General features: G+C 41.7%; 1 protein-coding gene across 1 annotated transcript in view; it reads right to left on the reverse strand.

The window, feature by feature from the left end:
• Positions 1–21,964, reverse strand: part of Dcdc2c (doublecortin domain containing 2C) — a 98,562-nt gene that overhangs the window by 30,681 nt on the left and 45,917 nt on the right. The window contains 2 exon segments of the mRNA XM_085830126.1: positions 20,025–20,069; positions 20,558–20,599. Coding sequence (XP_085686252.1) covers positions 20,025–20,069; positions 20,558–20,599 — 87 coding nt within the window.

Below are 21,964 nucleotides of genomic sequence, written 5' to 3' on the forward strand. Positions count from 1 at the left end.
TCCGGGACTCCGCCGAGCTTAGTCTCTACAGTTCAGAGTGGGGACCACGGGGGCAGACGGCTTCTGGGACAGGCGGGAGCCACAGAGCTGCTGAGGCAGCACCCTTTAGGGGCCGCAGACATCCGGCACCCTCCCAGTCGGAGGACAGTGACCTGCACTGCAGGGAGCGCCATCTTGGCTCCGGGACTCCGCCGAACTTAGTCTGTACAGGTCAGAGTGAGGACCACAGAGGCAGACAGCTTCTGGGACAGGCGGGAGCCACAGAACCGCTGAGGCAGCACCCTTTTGGGGCCGCAGACATCCGACACCCTCCCAGCCGGAGAACAGTGACCTGCCCTGCAGGGAGCGCCATCTTGGCTCCGGGACTCCGCCGAACTTAGTCTGTACAGGTCTGCTGACAGAGGATACTCAGAATCCCCAGAAGAACAACCTCTGAACAGAGACAACTATAACAACTCCAGAGATTACCAGATGGCGAGAGGTAAAGGTAAGAATCTTACTAACAGAAACCAAGACCACTCACCATCATCAGGACCCAGCACTCCCACTTCGCCCAGTCCAGGGCACCCCAACACACCTGAAAAACTAGACCTGGATTTAAAAGCATATCTCATGATGATGGTAGAGGACATCAAGAAGGACTTTAAAGAACTACAGGAGAACATGGCTAAAGAGTTACAAGTCCTTAAAGAAAAACAGGAAAACACAACCAAACTGGTAGAAGTCCTTAAAGAGAAACAGGAAAACACATCCAATCAGATGATGGAAATGAACAAAACCATACTAGACCTAAAAAGGGAAGTAGACACAATAAAGAAAACCCAAAATGAGGCAACACTGGAGATAGAAACCCTAGGAAAGAAATCTGGAACCATAGATGCAAGCATCAGCAACAGAATACAAGAGATGGAAGAGAGAATCTCAGGTGCAGAAGATTCCATAGAGAACATGGGCACAACAATCAAGGAAAATGGAAAATGCAAAAAGATCCTAACTCAAAACATCCAGGAAATACAGGACACAATGAGAAGACCAAACCTACGGATAATAGGAGTGGATGAGAATGAAGATTTTCAACTCAAAGGACCAGCAAACATCTTCAACAAAATTATAGAAGAAAACTTCCCAAATCTAAAGAAAGAGATGCCCATGAACATACAAGAAGCCTACAGAACTCCAAATAGGCTGGACCAGAAAAGAAATACCTCCCGACACATAATAATCAGAACAACAAATGCACTAAATAAAGATAGAATACTAAAAGCAGTAAGAGAAAAAGGCCAAGTAACATATAAAGGCAAGCCTATCAGAATTACACCAGATTTTTCACCAGAGACTATGAAAGCTAGAAGATCCTGGACAGATGTTATACAGACACTAAAAGAATACAAATTCCAGCCCAAACTACTATACCCAGCCAAACTCTCAATTAACATAGATGGAGAAACCAAAGTATTCCACGACAAAGCCAAATTCACACATTATCTCGCCACGAATCCAGCCCTTCAAAGGATAATAACAGAAAAAAACCAATACAAGGACAGGAACCACGCCCTAGAAACAACAAGAAGGTAATCCCTCAACAAACCTAAAAGAAGACAGCCACAAGAACAGAATGCCAACTTTAACAACAAAAATAACAGGAAACAACAATTACTTTTCCTTAATATCTCTTAATATCAATGGACTCAACTCCCCGATAAAAAGACATAGACTAACAAACTGGCTACACAAACAAGACCCAACATTTTGCTGCTTACAAGAAACTCATCTCAGAGAAAAAGATAGACACTACCTCAGAATGAAAGGCTGGAAAACAATTTTCCAAGCAAATGGTCTGAAGAAACAAGCTGGAGTAGCCATTCTAATATCAGATAAGATTGACTTCCAACCCAAAGTCATCAAAAAAGACAGGGAGGGGCACTTCATACTCATCAAAGGTAAAATCCTCCAAGAGGAACTATCAATCCTGAATATCTATGCTCCAAATACAAAGGCAGCCTCATTCATTAAAGAAACTTTAGTAAATCTCAAAGCACACATTGCACCTCATACAATAATAGTGGGAGACTTCAACACACCACTTTCACCAATGGACAGATCATGGAAACAGAAACTAAACAGGGACACAGTGAAACTAACAGAAGTTATGAATCAAATGGATCTGGCAGATATCTACAGAACATTTTACCCTAAAACAAAAGGATACACCTTCTTCTCAGCACCTCATGGTACCTTCTCCAAAATTGACCACATAATTGGGCACAAAACAGGACTCAACAGATACAAAAACATTGAAATTGTCCCATGCATCCTATCAGATCACCATGGACTAAGGCTGATCTTCAATAACAAAATAAATAATAGAAAGCCAACCTTCACGTGGAAACTGAACAACACTCTTCTCAATGATACCTTGGTCAAGGAAGGAATAAAGAAAGAAATTAAGGACTTTTTAGAGTTCAATGAAAATGAAGCCACAACATACCCAAACTTATGGGACGCAATGAAAGCATTTCTAAGAGGAAAACTCATAGCTCTGAGTGCCTCCAAAAGGAAACTAGAAAGAGCACACATTAGCAGCTTGACAACACACCTAAAAGCACTAGAACAAAAGGAAGCAAATTCACCCAAGAGGAGTAGACGGCAGGAAATAATCAAACTCAGGGGTGAAATCAACCAAGTGGAAACAAGAAAAACTATTCAAAGAATCAACCAATCAAGGAGCTGGTTCTTTGAGAAAATCAACAAGATAGATAAACCCTTAGCCAGACTCACTAGAGGGCACAGGGAAAGCATCCTAATTAACGAAATCAGAAATGAAAAAGGAGACATAACAACAGATCCTGAAGACATCCAAAACACCATCAGATCCTTCTACCAAAGGCTATACTCAACAAAACTGGAGAACCTGGATGAAATGGAGAAGTTCCTAGACAGATACCAGGTACCAAAGTTGAATCAAGATCAGGTTAATGATCTAAACAGCCCTATATCCCCCAAAGAAATAGAAGCAGTCATTAATAGTCTCCCAACCAAAAAAAGCCCAGGACCAGATGGGTTTAGTGCAGAGTTCTATCAGACCTTCAAAGAAGATCTAATCCCAGTTCTTCACAAACTATTCCACAAAATAGAAACAGAAGGTACTCTACCCAACTCATTCTATGAAGCCACAATTACTCTGATACCTAAACCACAAAAAGACCCAACAAAGATAGAAAACTTCAGACCAATATCCCTTATGAATATTGATGCAAAAATCCTCAATAAAATTCTTGCTAACCGAATCCAAGAACACATCAAAACAATCATCCAACCTGACCAAGTAGGTTTCATCCCAGGGATGCAGGGATGGTTCAATATACGGAAATCCATCAACGTAATCCAGTATATAAACAAACTCAAAGACAAAAACCACATGGTCATCTCGTTAGATGCGGAAAAAGCATTTGACAAGATCCAACACCCATTCATGATAAAAGTCTTGGAAAGATCAGGAATTCAAGGCCCATACCTAAACATGATAAAAGCAATCTACAGCAAACCAGTAGCCAACATCAAAGTAAATGGTGAGAAGCTTGAAGCAATCCCTCTAAAATCAGGGACTAGACAAGGCTGTCCACTTTCTCCATACCTATTCAACATTGTACTTGAAGTCCTAGCCAGAGCAATTCGACAACAAAAGGAGATCAAAGGGATACAAATTGGAAAAGATGAAGTCAAAATATCACTTTTTGCAGATGATATGATAGTATATATAAGTGACCCTAAAAATTCCACCAGAGAACTCCTAAGCCTGATAAACAGCTTCGGTGAAGTAGCTGGATATAAAATTAACTCAAACAAATCAATGGCCTTTCTCTACACAAAGAATAAACAGGCTGAGAAAGAAATTAGGGAAACAACACCCTTCTCAATAGTCACAAATAATATAAAATATCTTGGCGTGACTCTAACTAAGGAAGTGAAAGATCTGTATAATAAAAACTTCAAGTCTCTGAAGAAAGAAATTCTAGAAGATCTCAGAAGATGGAAAGATCTCCCATGCTCATGGATTGGCAGGATCAACATTGTAAAAATGGCTATCTTGCCAAAAGCAATCTACAGATTCAATGCAATCCCCATCAAAATTCCAAATGAATTCTTCAACGAATTAGAAAGTGCAATCTGCAAATTCATCTGGAATAACAAAAAACCTAGGATAGCAAAAACTCTTCTCAAGGATAAAAGAACCTCTGGTGGAATCACCATGCCGGACCTAAAGCTCTACTACAGAGCAATTGTGATAAAAACTGCATGGTACTGGTATAGTGACAGACAAATAGACCAATGGAATAGAATTGAAGACCCAGAAATGAACCCACACACCTACGGTCACTTGATCTTCGACAAGGGAGCTAAAAACATCCAGTGGAAGAAAGACAGCATTTTCAACAAATGGTGCTGGCACAACTGGTTGTTAACATGTAGAAGAATGCGAATCGATCCATTCCTATCTCCTTGTTCTAAGGTCAAGTCTAAGTGGATCAAGGAACTTCACATAAAACCAGAGACACTGAAACTTATAGAGGAGAAAGTGGGGAAAAGCCTTGAAGATATGGGCACAGGGGAAAAATTCCTGAATAGAACAGTAATGGCTTGTGCTGTAAGATCGAGAATTGACAAGTGGGACCTCATGAAACTACAAAGCTTCTGCAAGGCTAAAGACACCATCAATAAGACAAAAAAACCACCAACAGATTGGGAAAGGATCTTCACCTATCCTAAATCAGATAAGGGACTAATATCCAATATATATAAAGAACTCAAGAAGGTGGACTCCAGAAAGTCAAATAACCCCATTAAAAAATGGGGCTCAGAACTGAACAAAGAATTCTCGCCTGAGGAATACCGAATGGCAGAGAAGCACCTGAAAAAATGTTCAACATCCTTAATCATCAGGGAAATGCAAATCAAAACAACCCTGAGATTCCACCTCACACCAGTCAGAATGGCTAAGATCAAAAATTCAGGTGACAGCAGTTGCTGGCGAGGATGTGGAGAAAGAGGAACACTCCTCCATTGTTGGTGGGATTGCAAGCTTGTACAACCACTCTGGAAATCAGTCTGGCGGTTCCTCAGAAAATTGGACATAGTACTACCGGAGGATCCAGCAATACCTCTCCTGGGCATATATCCAGAAGATGTCCCAACCGGTAAAAAGGACACATGTTCCACTATGTTCATAGCAGCCCTATTTATAATAGCCAGAAGCTGGAAAGAACCCAGATGTCCCTCAACAGAGGAATGGATACAGAAATTATGGTACATTTACACAATGGAGTACTACTCAGCTATTAAAAAGAATGAATTTATGAAATTCCTAGCCAAATGGATGGACCTGGAGGGCATCATCTTGAGTGAAGTAACACAATCACAAAAGAACTCACACAATATGTATTCACTGATAAGTGGATATTAGCCCAAAACTTAGGATACCCAAGATTTAAGATACAATTTGCTAAACGCATGAAACTCAAGAAGAATGAAGACCAAAGTGTGGACACTGTGCACCTTCTCAGAATTGGGAACAAAACACCCAGGGAAGGAGTTACAGAGACAAAGTTCATAGCGGTGATGAAAGGATGGACCATTTAGAGACTGCCGTATCCAGGGATCCATCCCATAATCAACTTCTAAACGCTGACACCATTGCATACACTAGCAAGATTTTGCTGAAAGGACCCAAATATAGCTGTCTCTTGTGAGACGATGCTGGGGCCTAGCAAACACAGGAGTGGATGTTCACAGTCAGCTATTGGATGTATCACAGGGCTCCCAATGGAGAAGCTAGAGTAAGTACCCAAGGAGGTAAAGGGATCTGCAACCCTATTGTTGGAACAACATGATGTACAAACTAGAACCCCGGAGCTCTTGTCTCTAGCTGCATATGTATCGAAAGATGGCCTAGTCAGCCATCAATGGAAAGAGAGGCCCATTGGACTTGCAAACTTTATATGCCCCAATATAGGGGAATGCCAGGGCCAAAAGAATGGGAATGGGTGGGTAGGGAAGTGGGGGGCGCTATGGGGGACTTTTGGGATAGTATTGGAAATGTAATTGAGGAAAATATGTAATAAAAATATAAAAAAAAAAAAGAAAAAAAAAAAAAAAAAAAAAAAAAAAAAAAAAAAAAAACATATAAAGGCAAGCCTATCAGAATTACACCAGACTTTTCACCAGAGACTATGAAAGCCAGAAGATCCTGGACAGATGTTATACAGACACTAAAAGAACACAAATTCCAGCCCAGGCTACTATACCCAGCCAAACTCTCAATTAACATAGATGGAGAAACCAAAGTATTCCACGACAAAACCAAATTCACACATTATCTCTCCACGAATCCAGCCCTTCAAAGGATAATAACAGAAAAAAACCATTACAAGGACAGGAACCACGCCCTAGAAACAACAAGAAGGTAATCCCTCAACAAACCTAAAAGAAGACAGCCACAAGAACAAAATGCCAACTTTAACATCAAAAATAACAGGAAACACCAATTTCTTTTCCTTAATATCTCTTAATATCAATGGACTCAACTCCCCGATAAAAAGACATAGACTAACAAACTGGCTACACAAACAAGACCCAACATTTTGCTGCTTACAGGAAACTCATCTCAGAGAAAAGGATAGACACTACCTCAGAATGAAAGGCTGGAAAACAATTCTCCAAGCAAATGGCATGAAGAAACAAGCTGGAGTAGCCATTCTAATATCTGATAAGATTGACTTCCAACCCAAAGTCATTAAAAAAGACAGGGAGGGACACTTCATACTCATCAAAGGTAAAATCCTCCAAGAGGAACTATCAATCCTGAATATCTATGCTCCAAATACAAAGGCAGCCACATTCATTAAAGAAACTTTAGTAAATCTCAAAGCACACATTGCACCTCATACAATAATAGTGGGAGACTTCAACACACCACTTTCACCAATGGACAGATCATGGAAACAGAAACTAAACAGGGACACAGTGAAACTAAGAGAAATTATGAATCAAATGGATCTGGCAGATATCTACAGAACATTCTATCCTAAAACAAAAGGATATACCTTCTTCTCAGCACCTCATGGTACCTTCTCCAAAATTGACCACATAATTGGTCACAAAACAGGCCTCAACAGATATAAAAATATTGAAATTGTCCCATGCATCCTATCAGATCACCATGGACTAAGGCTGATCTTCAATAACAAAATAAATAATAGAAAGCCAACCTTCACGTGGAAACTGAACAACACTCTTCTCAATGATACCTTGGTCAAGGAAGGAATAAAGAAAGAAATTAAGGACTTTTTAGAGTTCAATGAAAATGAAGCCACAACATACCCAAACTTATGGGACGCAATGAAAGCATTTTTAAGAGGAAAACTCATAGCTCTGAGTGCCTCCAAAAGGAAACTAGAGAGAGCACACATTAGCAGCTTGACAACACACCTAAAAGCACTAGAACAAAAGGAAGCAAATTCACCCAAGAGGAGTAGACGGCAGGAAATAATCAAACTCAGGGGTGAAATCAACCAAGTGGAAACAAGAAAAACTATTCAAAGAATCAACCAATCAAGGAGCTGGTTCTTTGAGAAAATCAACAAGATAGATAAACCCTTAGCCAGACTCACTAGAGGGCACAGGGAAAGCATCCTAATTAACAAAATCAGAAATGAAAAAGGAGACATAACAACAGATCCTGAAGACATCCAAAACACCATCAGATCCTTCTACCAAAGGCTATACTCAACAAAACTGGAGAACCTGGATGAAATGGAGAAGTTCCTAGACAGATACCAGGTACCAAAGTTGAATCAAGATCAGGTTAATGATCTAAACAGCCCTATATCCCCCAAAGAAATTGAAGCAGTCATTAATAGTCTCCCAACTAAAAAAAGCCCAGGACCAGATGGGTTTAGTGCAGAGTTCTATCAGACCTTCAAAGAAGATCTAATCCCAGTTCTTCACAAACTATTCCACAAAATAGAAACAGAAGGTACTCTACCCAACTCATTCTATGAAGCCACAATTACTCTGATACCTAAACCACAAAAAGACCCAACAAAGATAGAAAACTTCAGACCAATATCCCTTATGAATATTGATGCAAAAATCCTCAATAAAGTTCTTGCTAACCGAATCCAAGAACACATCAAAACAATCATCCATCCTGACCAAGTAGGTTTCATCCCAGGGATGCAGGGATGGTTCAATATAAGGAAATCCATCAACGTAATCCAGTATATAAACAAACTCAAAGACAAAAACCACATGGTCATCTCCTTAGATGCGGAAAAAGCATTTGACAAGATCCAACACCCATTCATGATAAAAGTCTTGGAAAGATCAGGAATTCAAGGCCCATACCTAAACATGATAAAAGCAATCTACAGCAAACCAGTAGCCAACATCAAAGTAAATGGTGAGAAGCTTGAAGCAATCCCTCTAAAATCAGGGACTAGACAAGGCTGTCCACTTTCTCCATACCTATTCAACATTGTACTTGAAGTCCTAGCCAGAGCAATTCGACAACAAAAGGAGATCAAAGGGATACAAATTGGAAAAGATGAAGTCAAAATATCACTTTTTGCAGATGATATGATAGTATATATAAGTGACCCTAAAAATTCCACCAGAGAACTCCTAAGCCTGATAAACAGCTTCGGTGAAGTAGCTGGATATAAAATTAACTCAAACAAATCAATGGCCTTTCTCTACACAAAGAATAAACAGGCTGAGAAAGAAATTAGGGAAACAACACCCTTCTCAATAGTCACAAATAATATAAAATATCTTGGCGTGACTCTAACTAAGGAAGTGAAAGATCTGTATAATAAAAACTTCAAGTCTCTGAAGAAAGAAATTATAGAAGATCTCAGAAGATGGAAAGATCTCCCATGCTCATGGATTGGCAGGATCAACATTGTAAAAATGGCTATCTTGCCAAAAGCAATCTACAGATTCAATGCAATCCCCATCAAAATTCCAAATCAATTCTTCAACGAATTAGAAAGTGCAATCTGCAAATTCATCTGGAATAACAAAAAACCTAGGATAGCAAAAACTCTTCTCAAGGATAAAAGAACCTCTGGTGGAATCACCATGCCGGACCTAAAGCTCTACTACAGAGCAATTGTGATAAAAACTGCATGGTACTGGTATAGTGACAGACAAATAGACCAATGGAATAGAATTGAAGACCCAGAAATGAACCCACACACCTATGGTCACTTGATCTTCGACAAGGGAGCTAAAAACATCCAGTGGAAGAAAGACAGCATTTTCAACAAATGGTGCTGGCACAACTGGTTGTTAACATGTAGAAGAATGCGAATCGATCCATTCCTATCTCCTTGTACTAAGGTCAAATCTAAGTGGATCAAGGAACTTCACATAAAACCAGAGACACTGAAACTTATAGAGGAGAAAGTGGGGAAAAGCCTTGAAGATATGGGCACAGGGGAAAAATTCCTGAATAGAACAGTAATGGCTTGTGCTGTAAGATCGAGAATTGACAAGTGGGACCTCATGAAACTACAAAGCTTCTGCAAGGCTAAAGACACCATCAATAAGACAAAAAAACCACCAACAGATTGGGAAAGGATCTTCACCTATCCTAAATCAGATAAGGGACTAATATCCAATATATATAAAGAACTCAAGAAGGTGGACTCCAGAAAATCAAATAACCCCATTAAAAAATGGGGCTCAGAACTGAACAAAGAATTCTCACCTGAGGAATACCGAATGGCAGAGAAGCACCTGAAAAAATGTTCAACATCCTTAATCATCAGGGAAATGCAAATCAAAACAACCCTGAGATTCCACCTCACACCAGTCAGAATGGCTAAGATCAAAAATTCAGGTGACAGCAGATGCTGGCGAGGATGTGGAGAAAGAGGAACACTCCTCCATTGTTGGTGGGATTGCAAGCTTGTACAACCACTCTGGAAATCAGTCTGGCGGTTCCTCAGAAAATTGGACATAGTACTACCGGAGGATCCAGCAATACCTCTCCTGGGCATATATCCAGAAGATGTCCCAACCGGTAAAAGGACACATGCTCCACTATGTTCATAGCAGCCCTATTTATAATAGCCAGAAGCTGGAAAGAACCCAGATGTCCCTCAACAGAGGAATGGATACAGAAATTATGGTACATTTACACAATGGAGTACTGCTCAGCTATTAAAAAGAATGAATTTATGAAATTCCTAGCCAAATGGATGGACCTGGAGGGCATCATCTTGAGTGAAGTAACACAATCACAAAAGAACTCACACAATATGTATTCACTGATAAGTGGATATTAGCCCAAAACTTAGGATACCCAAGATATAAGATACAATTTGCTAAACGCATGAAACTCAAGAAGAATGAAGACCAAAGTGTGGACACTGTGCCCCTTCTTAGAATTGGGAACAAAACACCCAGGGAAGGAGCTACAGAGACAAAGTTCGTAGCTGTGATGAAAGGATGGACCATTTAGAGACTGCTGTATCCAGGGATCCGTCCCATAATCAGCTTCTAAACGCTGACACCATTGCATACACTAGCAAGATCTTGCTGAAAGGACCCAAATATAGCTGTCTCTTGTGAGACGATGCCGGGGCCTAGCAAACACAGGAGTGGATGTTCACAGTCAGCTATTGGATGTATCACAGGGCTCCCAATGGAGAAGCTAGAGAAAGTACCCAAGGAGCTAAAGGGATCTGCAACCCTATTGTTGGAACAACATGATGTACTAACCGGAACCCTGGAGCTCTTGTCTCTAGCTGCATATGTATCGAAAGATGGCCTAGTCGGCCATCAATGGAAAGAGAGGCCCATTGGACTTGCAAACTTTATATGCCCCAATATAGGGGAATGCCAGGGCCAAAAGAATGGGAATGGGTGGGTAGGGAAGTGGGGGGCGCTATGGGGGACTTTTGGGATAGTATTGGAAATGTAATTGAGGAAATTATGTAATAAAAATATATTAAAAAAAAAAAAAAAAATGAAAGACAGTATCTGTTCTTACTGACCCTTCTTTATGGGAAACAAAACTGTTTTTCATCAAAACTATGGTAACTTTAGTAAATCTGGTTATAATTTGAAATGAGTCAATGAATATAGTATGTTAAAGTCCTTAGCTTCTGGATTATTGTTTCTGTGATATGGTATGGTGTGTTGTGTTGAGGTGTGGTGTGGTAATTTTTTGTTGTTGTTGAGGTTTAAACCCAGGGCCTCTCACAGGCCAGGCAAGTAGTTTACCACTAAATTACACAACCAGACATACTTAAATATTTCTCATTTAGGATTTTAACTTCCTGATCTCTCACCTCAGCCTTCTGAATAGCTGAATTTCTCAGTTTTAATTCCTAACATGGTAGCTACTGAAAGATACAACTCACAAAACTATGTGAATCCTTACCAGTGTTTATACAGACAAAGAGTCCTGATGGCCATGTCTGGGGAGAGCTACTTGGGCATGTTTACCACGGAGGCTGCTATGGTAACTCAGGAAATGACTTACAACGTAAGAATGAGAACCTGAGTTGCACAGGCACAGCCACAGAAAACGAGAGGCATGGTACACACTTGTAATCCCAATACCAGGAAGGTAGCAAAGGGTAGATTACCAGGGATCTGTGGTGATGCAATCTAAACGGTTTGATGGGTTCTCAGCCAATGAAAAGCATTGTCTCAAAATCTCCTCCTTTTTCTATAAACCCCTCTCACACAGGCTGGCCAGCATCCCCACGGCATGCCATGACTTGTGGCCTGTTCTTTGATTCCCAGGAGCAACGACAGGGAAGTCAGGTGATCAAGCCCACAGCCGACTTTCCTACGCTGTCTGACCTGGCACAGGATCCAGTTCCCCCGGATGAACCCAGAACATACACTAGGCAATTGGAATTATTTTAAGATATTTCAATTGTACAATCATTTTACTAAGGACTTTTTCACTGAAGTGTTTAAATTAGCAAAAAGATATTTCCATGGGGATTCTGGCTCACAAGCTTTCTTGGTTGGTTTGGTTTGGTTTGGTTTGGTTTGGTTTGGTTTGGTTTGGTTTGGTTTGGTTGACTGGTTCCTTGGTCAGCTATTTTGATTTGGTTATAGTTATAAGAGGGACATTATTAGATTGGTTTATGTAAAATAGATCACTTAGTCTCACAGTGCCTCTGGGCCTGAGAACTAGAGAACTCTGTAGCTGTTCAATCCATGAAGCTGGCCTCTCAGCACAAGAAGAGCTAATGGAAAGCCTCGACTCATAACGGCTGGGGTTCAGGGGTCCTGGAAAGTAGATGGCTCATACTAGTGTGAAAAGGCTGACAGATCTGGACTCTGAAGTCCAGATGTGATGGGGACAGCAGTAAAACAATTTACCGACTTTGAGTTCAGTTTAGATGGCTGTGTGAAAGCCTCCTCCTTCTTTTGATCTTTGTTTCCATTCTGGACCCCACCCCCTGAGCCCCTAGCTATAAAGGGTCTTATGTAGCCCAGGGGGGGCCTCAAAGTCTATGTGTGTCTGAGGATAACCTTGATTTGACTCAGGAGTTTTAAGACCCCTGACACCCTGTATGCTCTCCTGGCATGCTGAGGTTTAGTCAGTAGCTTTCATACATGGAGTAGGTGACACACATGTGTATAGGAGTGACAGGTATGTTGAGAGACAGTTGCTCAGGTTCCAAGTGTTCATGGAAATAGGGAAATTCAATAGCATTTTACCTCTGGCCCCAAATACAGCTGCAAGCTAGGAGAATGCTGGTGTGCTGTCTGTGCCTAAAGTATTTACCAATCTATGGAATGAACTGTTGAGCACAGCAAAATGAAAAATTATTTTTCACATGTTTTGGTTGTGAGTCTCACCTTGTAACAACTGAGTTATCTCTCCAGCCTCACAATTATCTCTTGATGGTTCAAAACTTGTTTTTAAAGCCTCACTTTTCAGCTTCTTCTGTTCTGAAGCAGGAAATGTGGGCTGTTTCTGTCAGTATCTCCTCTACACTGCCGTGGGCTTCCCTCCTCAAAAACCATGCAGACAGACAAACAAGCCAGAAATGCCTGGGCTGGGTGGACACCACACAGAGCCCCTACGCAGCCATAATAATAAGCTGAGCAGACCTCCTGCCTCTCATCTCTGCCTCCTCTTGGAGAAAAATTTCCAGCTTCCAGAAAAAAAAAAAAAAAAAAAAAAAAAAACACGGAGTGGAGAAAAAGAGGCTCCCACAAGAACACAACGTCATTTGTCAATCAAAGCACCTTTGACCTTCCAACATCTTTTCTCATCTCTTTCCTCTAAACTATTCATGGGAAAGGGTATTTTCCTTCAAAACTGGCTGTCAACTTAGTATATCTACCTTATAAATACTCCTAAAATTAGTTCCTCATGGGGTAGCACGGACAGCCAATCAAGATCTCTCCTTACACCTTCCCCAAAGTCAGTGTGGAAGTGTTACCTTTGGTGTCCAAAAATTATATTTGTGACATCTAAGTCATACACACCTAAACCACAGCTCATTCAGTGCTTTACAAAACATCATAAGAAAACCAAGTATAAAGGACCCAGATATAGCTGTCTCTTGTGAGACTATGCCGGGGCCTAGCAAACACAGAAGTGGATGCTCACAGTCAGCTATAGGATGGAACACAGGGCCCCCAATGGAGGAGCTAGAGAAAGTATCCAAGGAGCTAAAGGGATCTGCAACCCTATAGGTGGAACAACAATATGAACTAACCAGTACCCCCAGAGCTCATGTCTCTAGCAGCATATGTATCAGAAGATGGCCTAGTCGGCCATCAGTGGAAAGAGAGGCCCATTGGTCCTGTAAACTTTATATGCCTCAATATAGGGGAACGCCAGGGCCAAGAGGTGGGAGTGGGTGGGTGGGGGAGTGGGTGGGGTAGTGTGGGAGGGGGGACTTTTGGGATAGCATTGGAAATGTAAATGAAATAAATACCTAATTAAAAAAAGAGAGAGATGAAAGTGATAGAGATGGGAAGATAGCAAGTTGTTGGGCATATACTAAAATCTCCCTGTCAACCAACAATCTTAACCCTGTATTAGCTCTTTTTTAATAAAGTAATTTGATTTTGAATTAAAAAAAGAAAACCAAGTATATTCTTATCATTTAAATAGATCTGTACATTTTATAATTCATACAGCTAGAGAAAGCATCTCTCTGAGTCATACAGAAAGCAAAGTAAATACAAATTACCCTTTCCTGCTAGAGCTACAGTGGCTGTGCCCTGAGTGGCTACATTTGAATAAGTGCCTCTGTCACTCCGGGGCAGAAGTATGATAGGATGACCATCCATTCTCATAAGAACAAGAGTGTGGTGCCAGAGATGAATGGACACAGAGGGGACCACTTCTATCACCTGCCTCCTACTCCTGCTACTGAGATATCCCAGTTATGAAATTCTACAAGATTCTTCAACCTACTCAACATTCTCAGAGAGGTACCACTCTGAAATGTTCCTCACCACAAAATGCCAATCCTGTTCTATGTCCTAGTAGATGGCCTGAAGTAAATATAAATTTATTCATCAATTTTAAATCAACTTTTTGTAGCAGAAAGCTCTGGTGATGAGAGAATGCAAAGGCAGGTGATGAGTAGGTGCCTATCTGGGCACTCCACTCAGTCTTATCTCCTTTACTTTTCCAATGTCAAGGTCAGCAAACACCGGGGGAATATATCTAAGAGCCAGAAAGAGCCAAGAGCAGCCTTCCCTAAAAGCATTGTCTCCACCAGCCCTGAGCCAAGTGGTAATGGCTGGGAGAGGAAGATGGTTCTAAGAATAACAGAGGGTGAGCCCTGGGCCAGGGCTTGGGATGGAGCCACTCTTCCAACCACAGAATGTAAATATCTACAGGGATGGAAGATACACTAAGACCATCAGACTCCATGGTATTCGGAAGGGAATCCAGTTCCACTGAAGATTGGAAAACAGGATGAGAATTTAAATCCCTGCTAGAAACCAGGAACAAAGCACAGAGCTTCCAGGTGACAAATAAGATACTGAGACTCAAGCTACAGTCAGGGGTCTTCCACCAGCTATTTCTCTGCACCAGACCAGAGACACTGTATCTATCTCCTCCTCTACCACTCTGTGATTTCTAACATTTCCGTAGGCACGAGATTGTTTCCATATTGCTCACCACGGGACAAGACAGACTATTCAAAGACATCAACCTCATCCCTTGGCTTTGCTGCCCAATACCACCCATGTCACAACACATGACCGAGACAAGAGTAAAGCATTCTCTTCAGATGAAAGTGAATATCTCCTCTGCTTACTTCCATCCAAGTGGATCTTCTCAGGACAGAGGAATCTACACCTCATTTTTCTAGAACCATGTGTTTCTCTAAAAGTTCCAGCACTTAGTATCTAATTCATCATCATCCCACTTAGCATTATTGATGACCTACACTTAGCTTTCCAGACCCAGGATCAATCAATATTGACCCTGTCTCTTAGAGAAGCAATAAAATAGCTAGCTGTGGTGACAGAGTAGCATCAGGATAATGAAGAGGGAAAAGCAGAAAGGATGGTGGGTAGGTAATGAATTTTAGAAGTCAATTAAAGCATCAATGCCATGCTCATTTTATCACAAAAAAACCCTGAGTCAGAAACAATGCTGGATCAGAAAACAACACTGGTCTTATTGGTGCTGTTGGCAGTGTCAATTAAATGAGTCTTCTGCTGACTAAGTGTTCAAGGGTAGATCACTGTTAGGGATTTGTACACAGGTTGTATTTACTCCAGTAAGATGCCTAAGTGATTATTTGCAACAGTAGCTGCAGGGGAAGGAACTTGTCAAATGTCCTTAGCTTACCATTCATTAAAAAATATTAAATCATTTAAATATCATTCACATTGATGTATATATACTGTGAAAGCTGTGGCCAAGTCATCCAACTAAGTGTGTGTGTGTGTGTGTGGTGTGTATGTGATGTATTGTATGGTGTGTGTGTGTGTGTGTGTGTGTGTGTGTGTGTGTATGTGTGTGTGTATGTGTGTGTGTGTGTAGACAACACACATATTTGGAGGCACCTGGAAGAGGCAAGAAGGAGGAGTCAGATCCCCTGGCGCTGGAGTTAAGGCTGTTCTGAGCATATATCTCAAGTGCTAACTCAGGTCTCTGCAAGAGCAGCAGCCCCTCAATTGCTGAGCCATTCCCTCCAGCCCCATCACCACAGCTCCTAAATTTGTAATTTTCTTGTCATTGCAGCAAAGACTTTGAGTCAAATTGTGGCTCTGAAGATTCCTAGATGCCTATAGCATCAAACAGATAAGAAGCTATGAAAGATCGAAGCCCTCTGACCCTCACTCCTAAATCTTAGAGGCCCCGCCCATTTTATCATTCAGAAGGTTTTATTTTTTAATTGTTCTAGAAAACTGCTATTGACTGGAAATGTAAATGAAGAAAATACCTAACTAAAAAAAATGAAAAAAAAAAAAGAAAGAAAAGAAAACTGTTATTGGCAAGGAAAATGATGAATCTGAGCAAATGGTTGTCCTGGGAGAAATGTCTAGCCTTGCTAGACAAGAGGGACTGTTCCACAAAGCTGCTAAAACTCACAGACAAGACAGCAAGGCAGTGGCGAGAGCCTGAGAGCGCTGAGCTTAAAACCATGGGAATTAAGGTTCAGAATGCTGAGTGAATCAAAGTTCACACATCTCCTCAGGCGGTGCTTGAAACAAACACATAGGACGGGAGAATGCTTCAAGATCAGTCTAGAACTAAACTTAAGTCAGGTGAGCATGAGAACTGGCAGCAGCATACGGGCAAGGCATTTATTTCTTCAAGAGAACTATGTGAGCCAGCACTCCCTTCGTAGAAGTCGGGAAATCCGGATGTAAAGGGACAGGTGGCACTCTGTAAGAAATCACACACAGCTGCACAGCAGGGCCATCCCTCCAGTGACACACCTGTCCCACTGCTCACCTGGCACCGCTTCTCTACATCAGCAGCCCAGCAGAACTAGCCAGAGCTGGAACACTAGCTGATGAACTTGCCAAGACACACTAACCACTTAACGAAAAGAAGGCGCAACCCTGCCTCTGAGGAAAACTCTCTCTCCTTGAATCCTGAGAAGTAACCAGACACTCAACACGCCACTGCCAGGCCAGACCAGGGAAGATTCTAGACGTACATGACAGTCTAAATATTTCAATGTGGACATCAAGATTTCAAACAATTGCACACACATGTTTTAGGTATACAAGTATACCAAAGGGCATATTTGATACCAGCCATGTACCCACATGTTGCTTGGTGATTTTCCACATTTGTTTCCAGAGGCACCAAGATACAAAGGCTTAAAGGGAGGGGAAAAAAAAAACTACTTTTCCAGAAAACTAAAAATACCCTGCCCATGATGTTCAACCAGCTTTGGCATTAGCCTAAGCATATGCATTTGAAGAGGCTCAGCCTTGTCATCAAACTTACAAAATATATCTCTAAAGGGAGTTTATGTGGATGCTAATAATCTCATGTTAGGCACTCTCTTTCAGCCAGCAAAACTTATTTTAATCGTAATTATTTATAATAGATTTTAAAGCCTCATAAAAAACATGCACAATTATCTTTCCATCTCCTTTGTTCTTTGTACCTGAACTTGTCACTATGGCAACCATGGATGCTCAGACATCAAAAAGAATCCAGTAGTCATATTGTATGATAAAAACAAGAACCTTTATGCCCAGGGCCCTCCAGTGTTTGGCAGTGTGCTCTAGAAAGTTCTTAGCAGACAAAACATAGGACAGGCTAGCCGTAGAAGGACCTAATACCTAGACTGGTGATATAGAACGTCACCTCCTGTTGTCATGTCTGTTTCCTTTTTCCTTTATAGCTTTCTCTCTTGGTTTTAATTGTAACTACAAAAATATGCCATGTAAGGAATCAAATTGAGTGTTTGTTCAGTACAAAAACTGAAACTGCCCCTTTTAATCTTCATCTAAAATGTCAAAACAGATGACACCCACAGAACAACACTTGTAAGGTGCCCTGAAGGAGCTCGGCAGGCACAAGGTCCACTGTAAGTCTGTCACAGATGCTGATCTTTCTGACATGAACTGAGCCTCCCTCAGTTTAGCAAACCTAAGCCCATCTCAAACCAGTAAGAACATTGCAAAGTATATCAGGAACAAAATTCTAAACACTGCAAATTGGCTCAATATTAATTCACAGAATTAATTTGCCTTATTTGTATTGAGTATTAATTAGGGAGGGATGTCTTCTTTGGTTTCTCAAATTTTTTTGTGGAGGGAGGGGTGTTTTGTTTAGTTGTTTGGTCCAGGTTTTTGTTGTTGAAGTATCTTCACTATGCCGCCTATTCTGGCATGGAAGTCCCTGCCTCAGCCTTCCAAGTGTTAGGATTAAAGGCGTGTACTTCCAATTCCAGCCCCCATTTGTTAAAATAGCTTTTGGGGGATCTTTTATAAAACACCACATTAAAACCAGAAAGAAAGAGAGGGGGGAGAGGGAGGGAGAGAGGTGGAGAAGGAAGGGAAAGTAAAGGAAAAGAAAAGGAAAGGAAAGGAAGGAAGGAAGGAAGGAAGGAAGGAAGGAAGGAAGGAAGGAAGGAAGGGGAGAGAGGAGGGGAGGGGAGGGGAGGAGAGGAGACAATGGGCACCAATCTTAAAGCACATGTGGAAACAAAAACAGCTTCTAGATGGAGGGAAACAGGTTATGGGTGGAAGAAACAGGTGCCAGACACATGACACCTCACTTTCTTTGTCTGTTTTCCTCCTGGAGGTCCTGTGGCATGCATCAATTACTCACAAGTTGTCACTGTTAGGAAATGTGGACTGCCTTCATTATTTGGGAGTCATCCCACTGTTGTAGACAGAGGAACTAAAGCTCAAAATAATACGACTACCCACTATCCACACGCAATGCTACTCCGAATCTAAAACCATGTGTTGTTTTGTTTTTGAGTCAGGGTCTCACCAAATACCTCTGATTGCCCTGGAACTCACCATGTAAATCAATCTGTCCTTGAACTCACAGAGTTCCAACATCTGCCTCTGCCTCCTGAGTGCTGAATCTTTTCATTACATAATTTTTGGCTTTTTTTTCCCCCTGAGCAAAAAAGCAAATAACAGCCGGGCAGTGGTGGCACACAACTTTAATCTCAGCACACAGGAGGCAGAGACAAGCAGATCTCTGTGATGAGTTCACAGAGTAGAACCTTGAGTAGGCCAGCCTACCTGGTCTACAGAGTGAGTTCCAGATAGCCAGGACTACACAGAGAGACTCTGTCTTGGCTTGGGGAGCAAATCACACATGTGCCAGACAAGGGATGAATTTTCCAAAGGCTTGCTTGACACTTAAACCATTTACCCAGATGAGGAATCACTGTGTACACACTTGTCTCTCCAGCCCTGTTGGAAAGACTGACGGCCACTGTTCCCCAGACAGGATGACAGATAGCAGAACTGACAGCCTGCTTTTTAACTCAGGGTTTAACGGCCACCAGCCAGACTTCAAGCTGAGGTACGCAAACCCTCATTGTGCGTCTTAACAGTAGCGTAAGTACCATCACACCCTCACCCTCTTACACAGAGAGGCCATGTTTATTAGGACTTTCAGGTCTGTGTCTCCCTGACCCTTGATCCTGCAAACATGGAAAACGGTGGTTAAAGTACAAAGTACAGATAGGGCAAATCACTTCACTGTGACACCTAGAGAGGAGCTGACCCAACACACCAGTGCTACCTAGCATGGTTGTCCACACGTTGTAGACTAAGGAGCCTGGAGCTCACAGAGCCACCCACCCCCAGTTAACACAAAGAAAGCAACAACCCTAAGCAGGTTTTATGGACGCTCTAGACTTGGACTTTGTTACAGTTAAGGAATGAAACTTTAACAGAGGAGAAAGCAGAGCCTGAGGTTTTCAGGTGAATTCCCACAGCCACTATCCTGGTAACTGTGGACCCAACATATGGCTCTAGGCTCAGCCACCCACGATAGCTTTGATTATGTAACTGACCTTCACATCCCCACGAATGTCCCATGTTCTCGATGAAGCAATGAACTGCCCAAGTGAACCAAAGGGTAAGTGGAATAAATTAGGCATACTCAACCAAAAGTCATTATCAACATTCACATAGCAACCATAACAATTAATCCTACTTCACACTGAGCTGATGCAGGGCTGAAGGTGAGGGGGACACTGTCTGGGGCTTCCACACACACCCAGGGGAAGTAGCATGCCCCCTCATAGCACATGGCTGCAATGAAAACATGACATTGTTACCACGGCCTAGGAAAATGTACCTCCCCAGGGAGAGCTCCTTGGAAGTGCTGCCTAAGGCTGTCTTTACAGTAGAGCATCTGCCCATCCGAAATGCTATGAGGGCGTTTCTTTACCTCTGACTTTGTTTTCTAACCCCAAGAACTGGGCCAGGGTTTCTGACCGGTAAGGAACTTGCATTCCTAAGAGGCACCTGATAGATCTGAGGGTCCAGGGAGCACCTTGTCTTCGGCATGTGAAACACAAAGCTACAGTTTGTTGATACAAACCTTTCTGTCAATATCTTCATAAAGCCTTTCCACTTCCTTTTCCTATTATTAAAAAAAATATATATTATCATCAAGTATCTGCAAGAAAGGTGCCATAAATAAACTCTTAGCCTCCCCCGTCTTTTCTCCCCTCCTTGGTTAGTTCAGATTCTTCCTTATCAAAAATACAAGCTTTTGTGCTAAGTCCCTCTCCCACTCCAGGCTGCTCTCGGCTTGCCCTGTTCCTCCTGATTCCTCCCCCCTTTTCCCTCAGTATATACTTTTCCCTTTCTAAACACTTCTTATGTTCAGCTTGTTCAGTGTTTATGGGGTGTGAGTATGAAGTGTCTCCACAGGCTCATGTTTTGAAGACATGCTCCCCAGCTGGCATGGCTGCCTGGAGAGGCCATGACAGCTTCAGCAGATTGGACGCAGAGGAACTGGACCTCTTGAGAAGTGTCCCCTGGTTCCAGCTTTATCTCTTCTTCCTGATATCCCATGTGCTCCCACCACCATGAACTGTGCTATGCATTTGTGGCCATAACAGACTGAGAGTCTCTGAAAGCAGAATCCACCAACATCTTCCTTCCGTGTGTTATTCTACCAGTGTGTGCTCACGGCCACAAGAAGTTAACAAACAGCCTTCTATTCTGTTACACTTTGGTTTGATTTTTGCTTAATCAACCTCTGAGAACTTTCGCCCTTCCATATGTTCAGTTCAACCCACAGTTTTCACTGTCAACTGCTCTTCCGCTCATTCTACGGTAAGATTACAAATTAGCCAACTCCCATGGGTGAATGTCACATTTGTCTCTACAAATTAACAATTAATATACTGTGGGCAATTCCTAGTTATTATTTTGGCAGCTTGGAAAGACTGTGTGGATTTAATTCTAATAAAAAGCAAAGTTCTACTTCTGAAAGGCTACACCTAGGGGCTGGAGAGATGTCTCAGGGCTTAAGAGTGCTTGCTGCTCATGTAAAGAACCAGAATTTGGTTCCCAGCACCTAAGCTGGGATACTCACAACTGTGTGTAAATCCAGCTCCAGAGGATCTGATGCCCTCTTCTGCTCTTCGTGAGCACTGTATTCATGTGTGCAAACTCATATATGGATATGCACATAAACACAATTTAACTTTTAAAAATATAATCTTTAAAAGACTGCACCAATTCATAAGCCAACCTAAGAAGTACTACAGCTTTTCTGCATCTATATTTACATACATGTTGTCAGCTATCTGCAAGGACACTTTATAAGAAATCAATAATTAAATTTATTAAGCACTGGGCATCACCGACCTGAGTTAAGTGGCAAACACTACATTGCTTATTCACTCTTCCTTAAATAGGACTGAGACATGGAGTTTAGAATTTGGAGAGCTGTCATGTCAGTGAGTTTCCTGCTTTTGTCATCTGCCTTCTATTA

The sequence above is a fragment of the Mus caroli genome, unplaced genomic scaffold, assembly GCF_978045245.1.
Source record: "Mus caroli unplaced genomic scaffold, Mus_caroli_1 scaffold_14, whole genome shotgun sequence".
NCBI classification, from domain to species: domain Eukaryota; kingdom Metazoa; phylum Chordata; class Mammalia; order Rodentia; family Muridae; genus Mus; species Mus caroli.